At 35.3% G+C, this 17,038-nt stretch overlaps 1 protein-coding gene across 4 annotated transcripts in view; it reads right to left on the bottom strand.

Annotated features, from left to right (window-relative positions):
- Nucleotides 1-17,038, bottom strand: part of WDR17 (WD repeat domain 17) — a 105,920-nt gene that overhangs the window by 32,281 nt on the left and 56,601 nt on the right. For all 4 annotated transcript variants that reach the window (XM_051832508.2, XM_051832497.2, XM_070068306.1 and 1 more), the window contains 9 exons: nucleotides 14,362-14,453; nucleotides 11,610-11,692; nucleotides 10,501-10,587; nucleotides 6,685-6,849; nucleotides 4,987-5,189; nucleotides 3,038-3,187; nucleotides 2,820-2,950; nucleotides 2,396-2,521; nucleotides 795-950 (listed from right to left, as the gene is read on the bottom strand). In XM_051832508.2, the coding sequence (XP_051688468.1) occupies nucleotides 795-950; nucleotides 2,396-2,521; nucleotides 2,820-2,950; nucleotides 3,038-3,187; nucleotides 4,987-5,189; nucleotides 6,685-6,849; nucleotides 10,501-10,587; nucleotides 11,610-11,692; nucleotides 14,362-14,453 (1,193 nt within the window). The remainder of the gene's footprint in view (nucleotides 1-794; nucleotides 951-2,395; nucleotides 2,522-2,819; nucleotides 2,951-3,037; nucleotides 3,188-4,986; nucleotides 5,190-6,684; nucleotides 6,850-10,500; nucleotides 10,588-11,609; nucleotides 11,693-14,361; nucleotides 14,454-17,038) is intronic.

The raw sequence follows: 17,038 nt of genomic DNA, 5'->3' as shown, positions 1-17,038 counted from the left end.
GTGCCATGCTATTCCAAACTTTGTTTTGGTATGGTAGGGAATGGTATGGTAGTTTGTTGAACTAAACTACTTATGCAGAAAAAAAGCCCAATTTTATAATTCTGAACTTTCAAAAACTGAAGATACCCTTGTAACCAACAAACACCCAGACTCACAAAACAGGAGCTCCCACTTGCCGCTGTGCTTCACTCCAGTCACTACAGACCTAGTAAAGGTAGTCGCTGCAGTAAGTTTCAATAGCATAGATTAATCTTAACCTTTTTGAGAAGTATGTTTTGCTGATACAGTCCTCTGTGAAAACATCAGGAAGGGCCTTAAGCAATATACTTCATCAGATGATCCTCAATGGAAACTCCTCTTGAGGCTAGTTTAAGATTTAGTTATGACAAATAGCACTAGCAAGGAGTTTTCAATGTGAGAAAATTGACTACGATGGATATGTTTTTAAGGATCAAAGCTCTAGTCTAGGAAAGGGGGTTTCCAACTGCAGAATACACATAAATCACCAGGAGGGTTTATGAAAAAGCAGAGTGTTGGGTTTATCCCTAGAGGTTCTGATTCTGCAGATCTGGAGTGGGAAATGCTATCTCATAGGTTCCCAAATGATGCTGACACTCACGCCTACTGTTAATAATAACTACCTTTCTAGAACTTACACTTGATATTAAATTTGTAGAGAATCAATTAGACGTGAACAAAAATAAGATTCATATTTTAAAATTTATAATTAAGCATATTCTTAATCCATTGAATGCTATTGTAAACTCATTAATTTTACTTAAACAGCATTTTACCTCTCCGAGCTCAACCATAAGTTCGCAGTATCTCTGAATTTGTCCTAATCGCAAATGTATTTCGGCAGCTTCCTTCAATCTTTCCTCTTTAGTGGGTACACCAATACCACCACCAAATTTAGACATCTTGACAGTTGTCAGCTCTTGGGCTTCAGACTGAGTTAAAACCAAATAAAAATTTAAAAACTTTGTTACATAAGACCTGGTAGTAACAAATAATCATAAAAACACTATATGGGTAAATATTTTAAAAGCACCAAATATAGAAATTCAATACTAAAATATTTTCTGCATAAAACCTGATACTTCTTGGAGGCCAGCGCTGTGGCGTAGTGGGTAAAGCCACTGCCTGTAGTGCGGGCATGCTATATGGGCACTGGTTCAAGTCTCAGATGCTTCTTTTCCAATCCAGCTCTCTGCTATGGCCTGGGAAAGCAGTGGAAAATGGGCCAAGTGCTTAGGCCCCTAAACCCGTGTGGGAGACCTGGAAGAAGCTCCTGGCTCCTGGCTGCCAATCGGCCCAGCTCGGCTGTTTCGGCCATTTGGGAAGTGAACCAGTGGATGGAAGACCTTTCCTTCTCTCTGCCTCTGCCTCTCTGTAATTCTGCCTTTCAAATAAATAAATAAATCTTTAAACTAAACTAACTAACTAACTAAACTAAAATAAAATGAGGTAGTGATTTTAATTTCAATTTAGTTTTATTTATTGTATTTGATCAATGGTATATCACTTCATCACTACCTTTTGGGCCCTGGACTTCTGTATACCACAACACTTAGATTATTTTAAAGAGAATAGGATACAGCCTACCCCAGTCACTACCTCATTCTAATTGGCTCCTACATTGTCAACAGTTTATTATTAAAGAAAGTACTTTGACTTTATTAAAATAACTGTTTCATGTGGCCATCAAATCCAGATCCTTGGTGCAATTCTTTTTATGTTCTAATAGTTAACTTTTGATATTTCATTGAAAATATATAAACTATTTCTTCTTTCTGGCCTCAGGATGAGTTTTGTTGTTGATACTGGACATTGCCCCATGAATAAGGTAACTAATATTTTGTACTGAAATTCACTCAGTTACAATATAACCAGTTTTAATAAAACATATTCAGAATATAGTCCATTAGGTCCTCCAAGATCAAAATCAGAATACATTTTGTCACTATCATCCAGGAAGAGGGTAAAGATAGCATTTCAAGCAGTTCCAGTGACTTTTGCAGAATTTCATGACAGTCAACCTATCAAAACCATGTCATAATACATTCTCAAATAATTTATGTTCTCATGATCATTTTTATCCAAGACTTATCTCCTCCACGTTCACTTATTTCAGACTGCCAAATTAATCACACAAATATTCATAATACAAAAGAAATCACTTCAAAAAGTTGGTGGAAGAAAGATGTTTATTTTGGTGTAGAAATTTTTTGAACTCCATGCATAGATTTTTCATAATATGTAGTTTCATGAACTTTCTGCAGACTCCTCTTGTATGCGTTTGTATGCAATATCATTTTTAATTTTCACAGTGTTAAAGAAAAAAATGCTTGAGATGCCTTATTTTGAGTATACCATATTTCCATACTTTCCTTACCATTCTAAATTTAATCAGATGTTTTAAATGCATTATTCCTTTACAGTAGTTCTGAGGAAGTAAGCTATCATCTTTTCCTTTTATCACGGCAACCAAGTTCCATAAATTGTCACTGCCACCTGGAGGCTAAAAGATTATATAAAATATCCAAAGATATAACAGTGAATTTAAAAAATTCACAGCTTTTTGCATCTTTACAAATAGTACAATGCAGGCATATTTAAAATGAAAAAATAACAAAATAATGACTATACATTATTCTGTTTATTGCTTCTGGTTTTATGCTGATCTCATCTGTACAGATTATGTTAAGAGGGATCCACTAAATCGGAGTGGTTCATGTAGATATCTGGCAACTTAATATTTTCATAGATTCATTTTGGCTAACGGGAAAATGATTAGGTTTAATTCCTATAATACTTACTGATAAACATTCTGAAAACCATCTTAGTTTTTTTGCTCGATGATTACCAGTTTGTTTTTCTATTTCTTGTTTAATATCTCTTGACACTTTGCCGCACAATAGAGGAGGAGTGCCTTGTTCTATAGCATTATCTGAAGAACAGACATAATTCAGTGAGAAAATGACTCTTTTAAAGTATTATTTGAAAATAAATTCTCATCCATGCATATGTTCAGTACCAGTGTTCCCGATAATTTCTTCCCAAGGTCTGTCTGCCAGAATATTTATTTGCAAAGGAGTGATTAAAGGTGTTAATGACCAGAGTCTCACTGTGGAATCACGGGAGCAAGAGGCCATAGTGAAGGGGCGACTTGGATGACATGTTAAGCCTGATGGAAAAACACCAAAACCTATTTTAATTAGAGAAAATATTAAAAAACAGTTTGCATTTGTATGCACCTCATAAAGCTACACAGAATTAATTATAGAGAAATGTGAATAAGTTAAAAGTTTCCACAGTCAACCTTAACTTGCATTAATTAATATCTTAGCTAAAAATAGTGTAAGAATGCAACAAATTATTTAGCATATTCTGTAAATATGAATATAACACTGAATAACTCTAATCATTAAAAAACAAATGGCCCTGAATTAAAATATTGAAATTATGTTTCTTTTGCTTAAGCAACAAGTATGCATAATATTAATAGAGAATAGGAGACTGTACAGTTTAAAGTATTAAAAAATAAGATATTCTTCTTTTTTTTCTGACAGGCAGAGTTAGACAGTGGGGGAGAGAGAGAAAGAGAGAAAGGTATTCCCTCTGTTGGTTCACCCCCCAATGGCTGCTGCAGCCGGTGCGATGATCCAAATCCAGGAGCCAGGTGCTTCTCCTGGTCTGCCATGCGGGTACAGGGCCCAAGGACTTGGGACATCCTCCACTGCACTCCCGGGCCACAGCAGAGAGCTGGACTGGAAGAGGGGCAACCGGGACAGAATCCGGCGCTCTGACCAGGACTAGAACCCATTGTGCCAGAGCTGCAGGTGGAGGATTAGCCTAGTGAGCCACGGCACCAGCAAGCCATATAAGTTTAATTGGTTGTATTAGAGTTACTTTCTCTAAGGAATTATTTTTGCATTATCAGTCTACTTCTTTCTCATCAAGGTATGGCAATGAGAGTGAATACAAATGCAAATGAGAATAAACTGATATGCAAATAACAAGTAAATTCATTTTCCAAAACCAGCTCAATTATATCAAATAGTATCATATTCAAACACAAAACATTGCCCTAAATATACAAGAATAGGAGAATGGCTAAATAAGTTATATTTATTCTATTACTGATTTTTCCTGTTTTAAATTTACTTCTGGAGTGATAAGAGAAGAGAGGAAATTCAAGCACTACTGTTATAAATTAGGGGGCTGTAAAAAGCCCATTATTTTAAATTTCCATTTGTCCATGAACTTTTGGAATCTTCCTCATATGTGCATTAAGTGAATGTGTGCATTGTGTGTGTGTGTGTGTGTGTGTGTGTGTGTATACACAGAAACATTGATATAAACCTGAGAAAGAGGGAGAGATGAAGTGAGGAAGGGTGGGAGGGAGGAAGAGAGACAAAGTTAAAGAGAGAGGGAGAGAGAAATAGAGAAATACCACAGTGCTATCAATAGTCATCTTTTTGTCATTTCTACTGTTTTTTTTTTTTTTTTATTGTCTCTGTGTTTTTTGATGGCTCAACAATAAATATTCTGGGGCCAGTGCTGTGCTGTAGTGGGTAAAGCCTCCACTTGCAGTGCTGGCATCCCATATGGGTGCCGGTTTGAGTCCTGGCTGCTTCACTTCTGATCCAGCTTTCTGCTATGGTCTGGGAAAGCAGTAGAAGATAGCCAACTCCTTGGGCCCCTGTGCCCACGTAGGATACCTGGAAGAAGCTTAAGGCTCCTGGCTTCAGATTGGCCCAGTTCTGGCCATTGTGGCCATTTGGGGAGTGAATCAGCAGATGGAAGACCTCTCTCTGCCTCTGTAACTCTGTCTTTCAAATAAATAAATCTTCAAAGAAAACCAATGAGTATTCCTATTTCATAACGAGAAATACGTTATTTAAAATGAAACTCTTCAAAGACTTTTTAAAAAGTTATAAGCATTGATATATCAATATAATAAAGACATGAAAAATACTTTACCATATACATCCGCACCATGATCACAGACAGTATCCAGACAAGTTCCTTCCCTAGTGTCCCATACTTTTATAGTATAATCCCAGCTGCCAGATACTAGTAGATAAGGAATCTCAGTATTCCACATTAATCCCCTTACAGGTGCAGTGTGTCCACTAAGAATATTTATGCAAGCATCTTGAGTATAATCCCAGATTCGAACAGAACTGAAAACAGAATATTATGTGTATAACTCAAATTATAATTTATCCAAAGTATTAACGTACTCTTAATAGAGCCCAATGCTTATTTCTCAGTACATTTAAAAGCATTTTATGTTTCATGATATATTCTCTTTAGAACAGTTTAAATCAATATTTAATGAGGTTAGAGTTTGTCTATTCCAATATGTTTTCTTTTACGCTTTTTGTCATTTACTACTGATGGTAAATGTACTGTTTCACAATTTATATATGAAAAATTGTTATCTTAAAGGAAATATACAGAACACATATAATCAGAGAAAGTGTGACTAATAACATAGATAAAATAATTTAAGAACACTCAAATTACTTGCATATCTTGAAAGTATATTTATAATTATGGGCATTATTTGAAAAATCATTTCATATTTATGCTTTTACCTATAGAGTAAATCATTACTTAGTGGTTTTTGCCAGTAAGTAATTTGCTTGATTAGTATAGAATCAACCTCATAAGAAGTAAAAACACAAACTATAATAATTAATTATTGTGTCTACTGTTATATACAACACAAATATTACTAAAATTAAAATTTGAACTCAAAATAAAATTATGATTTCCAAATGCTAATTTTACTTTCACATTTCAATATAATTTTTTAGTCTCAGACTTAGACAATACCAAAATAATAAAATACCAGTTATTCATGGTATAAAACACATTTTTTATCTTTAAGGAATAACTCTTTCTCTTTTATATAAAAGGACTCTTTCTATTCACCCTTATCCTAGCCCAGTAAAATATAATTGGATCTCCATATCTGAGGATTTCTCATTTGCAGATTCTATCAACACTAGATCAGAAACATTTTTTCAAAGTGAATTGTGTCTATGGTGAACATGCACTGACATTTTCCTTGTCATTATTCCTTAAACAATATAGGATAACAGTTATCTGTATAGCACTTACTTTGTGGCAGGTACTGCAAGTAAATTAGACATGATTTAGAGTACATGAAAGGATATGCAGAGGTTACATGGAAATGCTATCCTATATTATATAAGGCACCTGGGCATCAAGGTTTTGTACACATGGGGATCCTTGGTCCTGGAATCAATCTCCCATGGATCCCAAGTAATGACTATATATCCAAATATATTATAACTTAATTTTTGTGCTAATTATATATATAGCTAGCATTTAAATATTTTAAGGTTGAAATCATACTTAAAGTGATTTGTGTTAAAATAATTTAATTTATAGAAGGCAGTAACACAGTTGCCCTTCCTTTTATGACACTGTTGAGTTTTGTACTCACAACTTATGATACTTATGATTTTTGGTCAAGCTTTAAATAGTGTTGATCCACTACAATTAGGTACATGTTACCTGCCTACTTGTTAAGTACATATTTAAAATATTTCCCCGTATTATTTTGTCTTACAAGTATGTACATTTCTAGGAAAATATAAACTCATGGTTTTAATGGCTGAAAATTCAGAATACAAAAATACATACCCATCATCAGAACCACTGCAAAGAATTCCCTCCCTCAGAGGAGACCATTTAACATGAAACACTTTTGCTGTATGTCCACTAAAAACTTTCAATGGCTGATCAGAACTGGTGGCTACATAGTAGACACGGACATTTTTGTCTTCACAGCCAGTGGCTATCATGTCCCTGAAATATCATCAATGGAACATTATTAACATGTGAAAACTTGATGTTATTTATTACAAATAATTTTACAATGTAAAGTAGCTCTAATTTCTAGAGACAGGTTTTTAATGAGGTTAGACAAAACACTTACACATGTGAAAACAGTGGGCATTGGCAGAAAATATTCTAGTAGAGAAAATTATCTCAGTGTTCCCTTTTAACAAATTGTTTTTGTATTTTGTTTATTTAAAATCAGAAGCAATATTTATATTTTTATATATTCTTTTTCAAAATGTTGACTCCATAGCTTCTCAAATGTTTCTCAAACTTTATATTGTGGAACTATCAGTTCCTCAGAAGACTCTCAGATGGCTAATAATAAATGTTGCTAACTAGTTGTAAGAAAATTATTATTACATGACCTGGCCAATTTTTTTTTTTTTGGTAGCATGGGTACAGATAGCAATGCTCCCCAATGAAAGAAGGCTGGGAAGACTCCCTGCAGACGCAAGCTGTCTCGTGAGACAGAAAGTCACAGTGCAGTTTCCCATTCCTCTTTGATGGATTTTCTCCCTTGAGATGCTTGCACTGTATGATGTAATTAAGGGTATTCTGCAAATGTAATGTGATTTTTAATATTCTGTGTTCTTCTTTCAAGAGTGAATTGAACAGCTACTCAAACCCTAATGGTGGTCACACAAAGAATACTAAAAGGAAAGAAATTATGAGTACCAGTCAAACTTGTGGAAAACATGTTGATGTGGGTTAGCCAGGGAGCAAGTTTAGGTCTGCAGAGGTGAAACTAACAAGCTCCTATTTAATTCTATCCTCTTAATTGTCAATCAAAAAGTCTGCTTTCCCAGGATGCATTTGCTTCATCCCTGACCTAAAGGGGGCTCAACCATGAAAATATGAATATTGAGCTCCACGTGAAACCTGTGAAATGCTGTGTATAATTCCCAGGTGGCTTCACACCTGGAGAGGTACTACCTCTCAACCTCACAAAGGAGGCCAACAACTGGAATGCGCTCTTTTCTGCCACAGACCACAGCCGGAGGTGCAGTTCCATGCTCTTTGCAATGCTCACTCCCTCTCTCTCTCCCCTTTCCTCCACCTCTCCTCCTTTTGGGTAACCTTTTGGCCCATTGCCCACTCAAGACAAGTATTTATCTCTGTGGGGAAACCCATGCTCACATGTATGTAAGTGTTCACTTTCTCACCTTTTGAACAAAAAGTGCTGAGTGGAATGTGAATAGTGCAATTAGAACACTTCTTAAAAGGTTTTTAAATTTACTGGTGTGCTTGGTAGTAAGAGTAACTTTTAAGTACAAAGGACTTCAGTGTCATTTCCATTTAAAAATTTGTTAACCAACTAAACATACTGCATTAATATATAATTTTCATCCTAAGTGGTAGAAATAAAAATGTCAAACTATTTTATTGGTCAGATGCAAGATAATTTGATTGATTTGTATATTAAGGTAATATTTATTTAATTTCTACTATTTTCAAGGCATAGTGAAGGTTAGCAATACAGTGTTTTGCTAATGATATACTGCTAATGATAGAGAACACAGTTGGTGATCTCATAGGGCTTACATTTTAGAAGGTGAAACAGTCAATATGCAAACAATGACACAATTAAAAATTAGTTCCATTAATTAAGTGCTCCAAAGGCATGTTATCAAGGAAATTTACCTACCATAGAGACCAGGGACCGCTTTTCTGTAGAAGTGACTTTTGAATTGAGAGCCAAAAGTTAGGTTGTAGTTATGTAAGCCTAAGCCATGTAGGGTATACCGTAAGGGGTGGGTAGTAGAATCTTAGATAAAAAGGGTCAGTATGAGTGAAAGTCTTGAGGTAACAATCTGCTGGCTGGTGGAATGCTAAAAGGCAATGTGGCTTGATGAAAGGAACAAGGGAGGCGCAGACCTGAAGTAAGATTAATAAAGTGGATAGGAATCAGATTGAATAGGAACTTCCTTGTAGAACTTGCTAAGAGTTTTAATGTTATCCTACAGCTCAGTGGGAAAGCAATGAAGGATTTAAGTTCAGATCTGCATTTCAAATGTTCATTTTAACTGCAACACAGGGGCAATAATATGGGAAGAGAAGAAAGGGTGATAAAGGGTGCCAATTCTGGAAATGATTGAGATTTTATAGGAGTATATAAACAATCAGTCAATTGTGATTGACTTAGAGGCAAGGGAATGGTTGCCAAAAAAAAAAAAAGTAAATATTTAGATAAAAAATATGACAGAAGGTGATAGTTGACCAGAAATGGAAAATGAGAAACTAAAATTTGCAAAAGAAAAGGCAAAAGATACTAGTTTTATCGATTTTTGTGGTTAACAATATCAGTCATTGAACCAGGAAATACTGGAGGATCTGCTGGTCATGAATTCACTCTTCCAATAATCTAACAGTGTGTTATAAATTCTTTGATATTTACTGAAAGAAATACATAGGGCCATCATTTTGTACAATGTGATCTGACTTGAATCAAGTAAAATGGGTTCCAATATTTTAATCTCTATATATCCATATGCAGTATGTTAAAGCATACAATAATCCACAATTTTTGATAAATATAAAGAAAATCTGCGTTTTCAAATATAATTAATGGGGCCAGTGTTGTAGCATAGTGGGTGAAGCTGCTGCCTGCCAAGCCGGCATCCCATATGGATGCCATTTCATGTTCCAGCTGCTCCACTTCCAATTCAGCTACCTACTAACGGCCCAGGAAAAGCAGCAAAAGATGGCCCACATACTTGGGTTCCTGTCACCCACACGGGAAACCCAGATGAAGGTCCTGGCTTCTGTCTGGCCAATCTCTGGCTATTAGAGCCATCTGGGGAGTGTTCTCTCTCTCTCTTTCTCTCTTTCTCTCTCTTGCCCTCTCTCCTTCAAATAAATAAATAAATCTTAAAAATATAATTTTTATCAAATTAATAAGAGGTTTCAAATATATAATTATTGGAAATGGAGTGAGTTAAAGGTTCAACTTTAGAGGAGATTTAATTTTAAATCTAAACTGATTTTTACATGGCAAACACTCAGATTTCAAGCCAGGTTGATTTTTGAAAACCACCCATTTAAACTCCATGTCTTGGGAAATTATTTAGTACAGAAGAACCCTTAGCATTAGTCAGGAGACAATATAAATTCATAGTAGAAGTATATCATTGCATAGCTTCTAACAAGGTAAGGAAAGGGCAACTTACCTATAGTAGAAGCCACACATAGGGCTTCTACAAAAACAAAATGGGACTTATTCCCATTTTTTGTTTTTCATGCTTTTTTTCTGAAGTATCAAAAAGTTGTTTTGAGAGTAGGAAATCAGTATTTCTTCTTTTTAATGAAATATTTCTTTATAAATAATTAAATTTACTACTATTTTGCATAATAATTTAATAGGCAAAGACAGGCTAGAGGGTATTAGCTTCATTTTACAGACAAGAGTTGAAGAAATCAGTATTTCTAAATCATGTGAAAATTTCATTGGATAAAAGTAGCTAAAATTAAAAGGCAATTATAAAGCCCCTACTTATTTGCTGGTTGGATAAATGTTATCTAAAAAAGTGACAAGTATAATCTATGGGAATAGCACCAAACTTTAAGATTATTTAAAATATCTGAAATGTGATGATTACTTCAGGAAAAAATACTTACTTGTTGTTTTGGCTCCAATCACAACCAAACACTGCAGCTGGATGTTTGTATTTGTGTAGCACTTTATTATCAATTGTTCGAATAATACTGAAATTAATAATGATACATTAACAAACAACATTCTACATACATTATTCATGAGGACAAAGTCAGCACTGCAAATTTTCAATAGAAGTATTCTGGGATAGAGACTTTGTAATGAAAAGTTTGTAAAACTAGTTAAGCAATACATTTAAATCAAAAATGATACATTTTTATTTAGAAACTATTTTCTTATATTTTTAGTTAAGGAAAATATAGGTTAAAAATTTTAAAACTTACTGATATAACTAACTTAATGTTTTGGATAGTAGGCTTCAACATTTCATAGTTTAACATTTACAGTATTTAAAACAAATAATTTACAGAGTAGGTGGTATGTGCTGACACCAAGACCTACAAATTATAACATTTTCATGGTATATTCTCAGTGATACAACTAGAAATTCAGAGAATATCTGGACCTCTGCCACCAATAAAAAATAGATTTCATATTACATAAGTGCAAAAATAAAAGAAGTCTTGTACCCTACTTTATAGTTACCATAATAGTTATTTGCATCAGGATAAGAAAGAATCTGTGAATAAATTAATGTATTATAGAGTTTTAAGTCTTTTAAAGAGATACTCTTAAACTAAACATCAACAGTCCCAACAAAAACATTTAAGGTTACTGGGAGTGATGGTGACTAGTGCTTACAAATGTTTAGTCGCTGGATGTTGCATCTACCAAATAAAAAATGCCCAGGAAGTATATGACTATGTGGTGAGAATTACATAGACATCCTTAATTCTTAAAGTTCTTAAAGTTTCCTTGAGGCAATTCACAGTCTTGTAGTCATAACTCATGTGATGTTTTCATTTAAAAGGCAATGAGTGGCTCATTTAAAAAATACTATTGCCTTGTTATTTATTGGTGAAATATTGTAGCAAAAGAACATGGGCTTATAAATCATATTTATGATAGTTGGTGGAGCTGGAAAAATAAAACATCACTCATACAAAACTGGAATAATCAAGTGTGTTTTTTATAAAGAGTGCAATTTCATAATATCATATATTGTACTTACCAGAAACCATCACCACTGCAGGTTGCTATTCTTTTGGAATCTTTATGACTCCAGGCAATGCAGAATATTCCATTTTTTCCATGCTTCAAAAAATGCAAAATACCTATCAATAAGAAATAATTCACCCCTTTTTTCTCTTATTTACTTACTTCTTCTGAGTATCATTTTTCTATTAGGAACTTACTCTGCATTATACTAAAAGAGACATTCCTGTCAACAGCAGAAATCAGAATGTATACTCTCCAGGAAATTGTAAAGCTGTCATACTTAAGAAATAACTCCACTGTTTTTAAGACATAAATTAGGCAACTCTAGTTCTTTTTGCTGGACACCATGCTTCTTAAGCCACCTGTGTATTTCAGCTCTGCTTCATGACTTTTCCTGGAAGCACTGGTATTGAGATGAAGATAATTCTTTATATGCTTTCAAACTCAGTATTTCTACAAATATATGGATAATTCAACAAGTTCATAGAAAACAGAATTAAAAGATTAGTTTAGTTTGTTGCAAAATTCATGCATAGGTTTTAATATGCATTTCCATGAACATTTTGAAGATATATAATGTAAGAAATATTATAATTACTATTGTTTGCTTCTCTAAATTTCAATTTTTTTGTTAGTATGAGCAAAGGAAGATATATTTAAGTCAGAAACCTCCTGCTGCACCAGCCAGGAGGGTGCTCCAAGAGATGAAAACCCTCAAAATTTTACTTTTGTGAAAAAAGCAGTTTTAAAGTTATTTCTATAATTGTATTTGCCTGTCATCTGTATTCTAGAACTGGGGAAAGGTTAAGGGGTAAAACCACATCTGGTGTGCTAAGTTTTACAACACATTATACATGGTATTATCTTTCCTCTACTTTGTGATAATGAATAAAGGTTATAATCAGCTCGTTTGTAAATTTTAATTAAAACATTTCTATTTAGTATAGAACATAAATGGTATTGCTATTAAGCGGGAAATTGTGGTACCATTAAGGAGAAGGTTACTTTGTAAGTACTGTTTCAAATTTCTTAAGTCAATCTTTAGTCTACTGCTTTTATCTCTTTGTGGGTCAAAGAGAGCTGACACAGCAGGTACAAAAATGAAACTAGCTCCCATTTTTATTCAATTTACATGGTACAAGTTTTCTTTCAGCTTTATTTATTCCCAAGGAAAGTACACTTATAGTTAATAGTCTGCATTTACTTTTGTGGGGCACATGAAGCTTATTTGTATCCGGCATTGTTAATTTTCCCTGATTTTATTGGATAGTACTTAAGCATTCCTGATATTGGTTTTATCTGTGCTACTAAATGTTGCGAAAGACGTGAATGGATATAAGAGGTGGCCCTTGTACTGAGATGCTGAGTTGCCAAAATCATGTTGGAACATTTTTTTTTTTTACAGGCAGAGTGGACAGGGAGAGAGAGAGAGACAGAGAGAAAGGTCTTCCTTTGCCATTGGTTCACCCTCCAATGGCCGCCACGGCCAGCGCGCTGCGGCCGGCACACCGCGCTGATCCGAAGGCAGGAGCCAGGTACTTCTCCTGGTCTCCCATGGGGTGCAGGGCCCAAGCACTTGGGCCAACCTCCACTGCACTCCCTGGCCACAGCAGAGAGCTGGCCTGGAAGAGGGGCAACCGGGACAGAATCCGGCGCCCCGACTGGGACTAGAACCTGGTGTGCCGGCGCCGCAAGGCGGAGGATTAGCGTCTTGAGCCGTGGCGCTGGCCTCATGTTGGAACTTTTAAAGCACTGATGGGCAGACATTTTAGATCACAAGATGCCGAAATGCCACAAGATAAAATGAACAGATCTGATAGGTAAGATTACAATTGTTGATTCTAGGTCAGAAGTTCCATTTTCAGGATAATTTTTTTTATATCCTAGTATTTATTATGGATTAAGTTGTCTTGGTGATGGAAGACAAAGGGCAGTGTGGGCATTGTTGAACTAAAAGAGCATTGCTTTGCTGCATATAGGATGTAATTTTAAAAATCATTTGTAAAAGATTCTTCTTTTGACTGCAAAATTGCTTACTGGTGGTTGGTAAAGACTGTCTAACATTTTGCATTTGCTACATTACTACAGAAATTACTGAGAAATCTAGGTTACTAAAGAGTATCCTCAAAGGGATTACAGTTTTTTAAATACATGGCATTAAATCTTCAAATATATAGAGTACTTTCAAAGAAATTATGTTTAATAAGATTCAGCAACTGTTTAAAGTAAATGAAGTTTCAGGATAGTGACAAACAATCCTAGATATTAATCATATTTTCCTTAAATTCATACCTAACATATTATAATTAGATTATACATATTTTTAAGGTATTAATGGAACTCAGCAAAATATGAGTTGAAAATTTAATCTCTGAGTCTGAGGATAAATACAATATGTGACATTGCAAACAGAAAATTGCTAGGTTTTAAGAGCCTGCCTGTCATGGAATAATAGAATTTGAGAACCGGAAGGCAATCTAACAAAATTATACACTTCAACTTCATCATTCTGTACTTGAAGAAAAAGGTTCTAGGCAACAAAATGATTCTCCCTACGTCAACAGCTAATTAATAACAGAACTAGGGCTATAAGTAGCTTAGGCTCAGTTATAATTTTCAGAATTTCATTTTAGCATGTAAATATATTCTTGCATTTTCTTTTAACTGAAAGAACATACTTGCCACCAGGTTACTGTTATGGGACATTTAGAAAATGTCAATCAGCTTCAAACTTACATTACTCAGTAGCAATAAATACATCTTACCTCATTAAATCGTTGTAAAATTTTGCCCTTCTGAACATCCCAAATAAAAGCACCATTTCTGGAAGTTGCCCCAGCAATGCAATTTAAACCACCTTTGAAAACAATTTGTTAGACATTATATGAAATGCTTGACATAAATATAATTCTTTTCGAAAATGTTTTTCGGGGCATGTATTGTGGTGCAGTGGGTTAAGGAAAAAATAATCTTTGAAAATATAAGACTTGAGATTTGCAAAGTTTCAAAACTTTTTTAAATGAGAGTTATCAAATATAGAATTACATAAATGCATCAAATAAAAACAATAATAAAATCAATGTGTCAATTATATAGCCTCAACAATGATTAAAACATGACCCATTTTGTTTTGTGCACAGTCCTTGGAGGATTTCTTTGGAGCAAAAATCTGACACAGTATTTATCAACAGATACTTCAGCATGGATGCCTAAGTACAGGAGCTTTTTTTTTTTTTTTTTTTTTTGACAGGCAGAGTTAGATAGTGAGAGAGAGAGACAGAGAGACAGAGAGAAAGGTCTTCCTTCCGTTGGTTCACCCCACAAGTGGCTGCCATGGCCGGCGCACTACACTGATCTGAAGCCAGGAGCCAGATGCTTCCTCCTAGTCTCCAATGTGGGTGCAGGGCCCAAGCACTTGGGCCATCCTCCACTGCCTTCCCGGGCCACAGCAGAGAGCTGGACTGGAAGAGGAGCAACTGGGACAGAACCGGCGCCCCAAAATGGGACTAGAACCCGGTGTGCCGGCGCCGCAGGCAGAGGATTAGCCCAGTGAGCCACAGAGCCGGCCAGGGGCTATTTTACTATCAAGAACAAATTATGGGGGCCGGCCAGCACTGTGGCGTAGTGGGTAAAGACCTTGGGCCCCTGCACCCGCATAGGAGACCAGGAAGAAGATCCTGGCTCCTGGCTGTGGATCGGCGCAGCTCCGGCCATTGCAGCCAACGGGGGAGTGAACCAGCAGATAGAAGACCTCTTCTCTCTGTGTAACTATGACTTTCAAATAAATAAATAAAACATCTTAAAAAAAAGGAACAAATTATGATAATCACAATTACCACAAAAATTATCAACAATTCTTCAATATTCATATTTAATGACTATCTAGTAATATTTTAATGGTTGAGTCTTTTATTAGAAAAGTACATGAAAAATAGTTTCTATATCAAAAAATAAACAATATTTTCCATTTATCAGAAAAAATACCAATAAAATGAATTTACTGCTAAGTTAGTAGATGGCCGACTAAAGTAAATATATTTTGCAGCACGGAGAGATTTTCTCCTGTAGAAAAAAGAAGCATCTCCCTAGGAATAAAAATATGAAGGAATTACTTTGTGATACATGATTGATTATAAACACTCAAGAAAAATCTTCACTGTTCTTTAATACTGTTAACATTTCCATTTTGCTTACCTTTATAGGTTCTTAAATTTTCAAATTTACTTGCACATATTTTTATTTTTCTGTGGTAGCTACTCTAAAATATAGAGGAATTATGCAATCATCTACATTCTACTCTACTTCCATCCTTGTCAATATTTATTATGTTTTAAAGTTCACTCAAACTTATCTAAAAATCATGATTTATTAGTTATGACACAGCAAAAAAATGACAGATGTTCCATTTGCAACATTTTTATTTTCTTGCTGCAAATCCTCAGCATAGTGAAATAATGCTTTCAGTAGAATCGATCCTTTTGTATTCTGATTTGAAACAATGGTTTTTATAGATTTTTTATTTAAAGTTGTAGGTCTGGGATATGCATATATGTATATATATATATATATATATATATAAACTAGAAGCACTTATAGTTACTTATGTTACTGTACTGCTTGGCGCAATTTTTGTAAAACTGGCCAGAAGAATGTGCTATAAATTTGCATATCAGAATAATTAAGAATGCAGGCTTTGATACATTTTAGTTAAAGCAACAAACATTGTTATTAAGAGTTGTGAGAGGCTGGCGCCGCAGCTCATTAGGCTAATCCTCCGCCTTGCAGCGCCAGCACACAGGGTTCTAGTCCCGGTTGGGGCGCCGGATTCTGACCCGGTTGCCCCTCTTCCAGGCCAGCTCTCTGCTGTGGCCAGGGAGTGCAGTGGAGGATGGCCCAAGTGCTTGGGCCCTGCACCCCATAGGAGACCAGGAGAAGCACCTGACTCCTGCCTTCGGATCAGTGCGGAGTGCTGGCCGCAGCGCGCTGGCCGCGGCAGCCATTGGAGGGTGAACCAATGGCAAAGGAAGACCTTTCTCTCTGTCTCTCACAGTCCACTCTGCCTGTCAAAAATAAATAAATAAATAAGAAAAGAAAAGAGTTGTAAGAACCCTTTCAATATCTCTGGTTGTGGAAGATGAAGCACATATAAAATCAGTGATCCTTACCTTCATTTGTGTCACAAATTGCTCTGTCAGATCATTATGATATGCTGATAGATACAGGTTTACACATCCATTCACTTAAAAATACTTATAAAAATTCAAGAGATTCCTAGACTCTCTGAAGATATTTATAATCCTCAGATACCCATAAATTCAGGGTTGAGAATCCCTGCATTTGCAGACATAAATTAAAAATAAGGAGGGGGCGGTGCTGTGGCATAGTGGGTGAAACCACCACCTTCAGTGCTGGCACCCCATATGAGCACCAGTTCGAATCCCG

The sequence above is a fragment of the Oryctolagus cuniculus genome, chromosome 2 (genome assembly GCF_964237555.1).
Source record: "Oryctolagus cuniculus chromosome 2, mOryCun1.1, whole genome shotgun sequence".
NCBI lineage: Eukaryota > Metazoa > Chordata > Mammalia > Lagomorpha > Leporidae > Oryctolagus > Oryctolagus cuniculus.
This window is presented reverse-complemented; position numbering and strand designations above follow the sequence as displayed.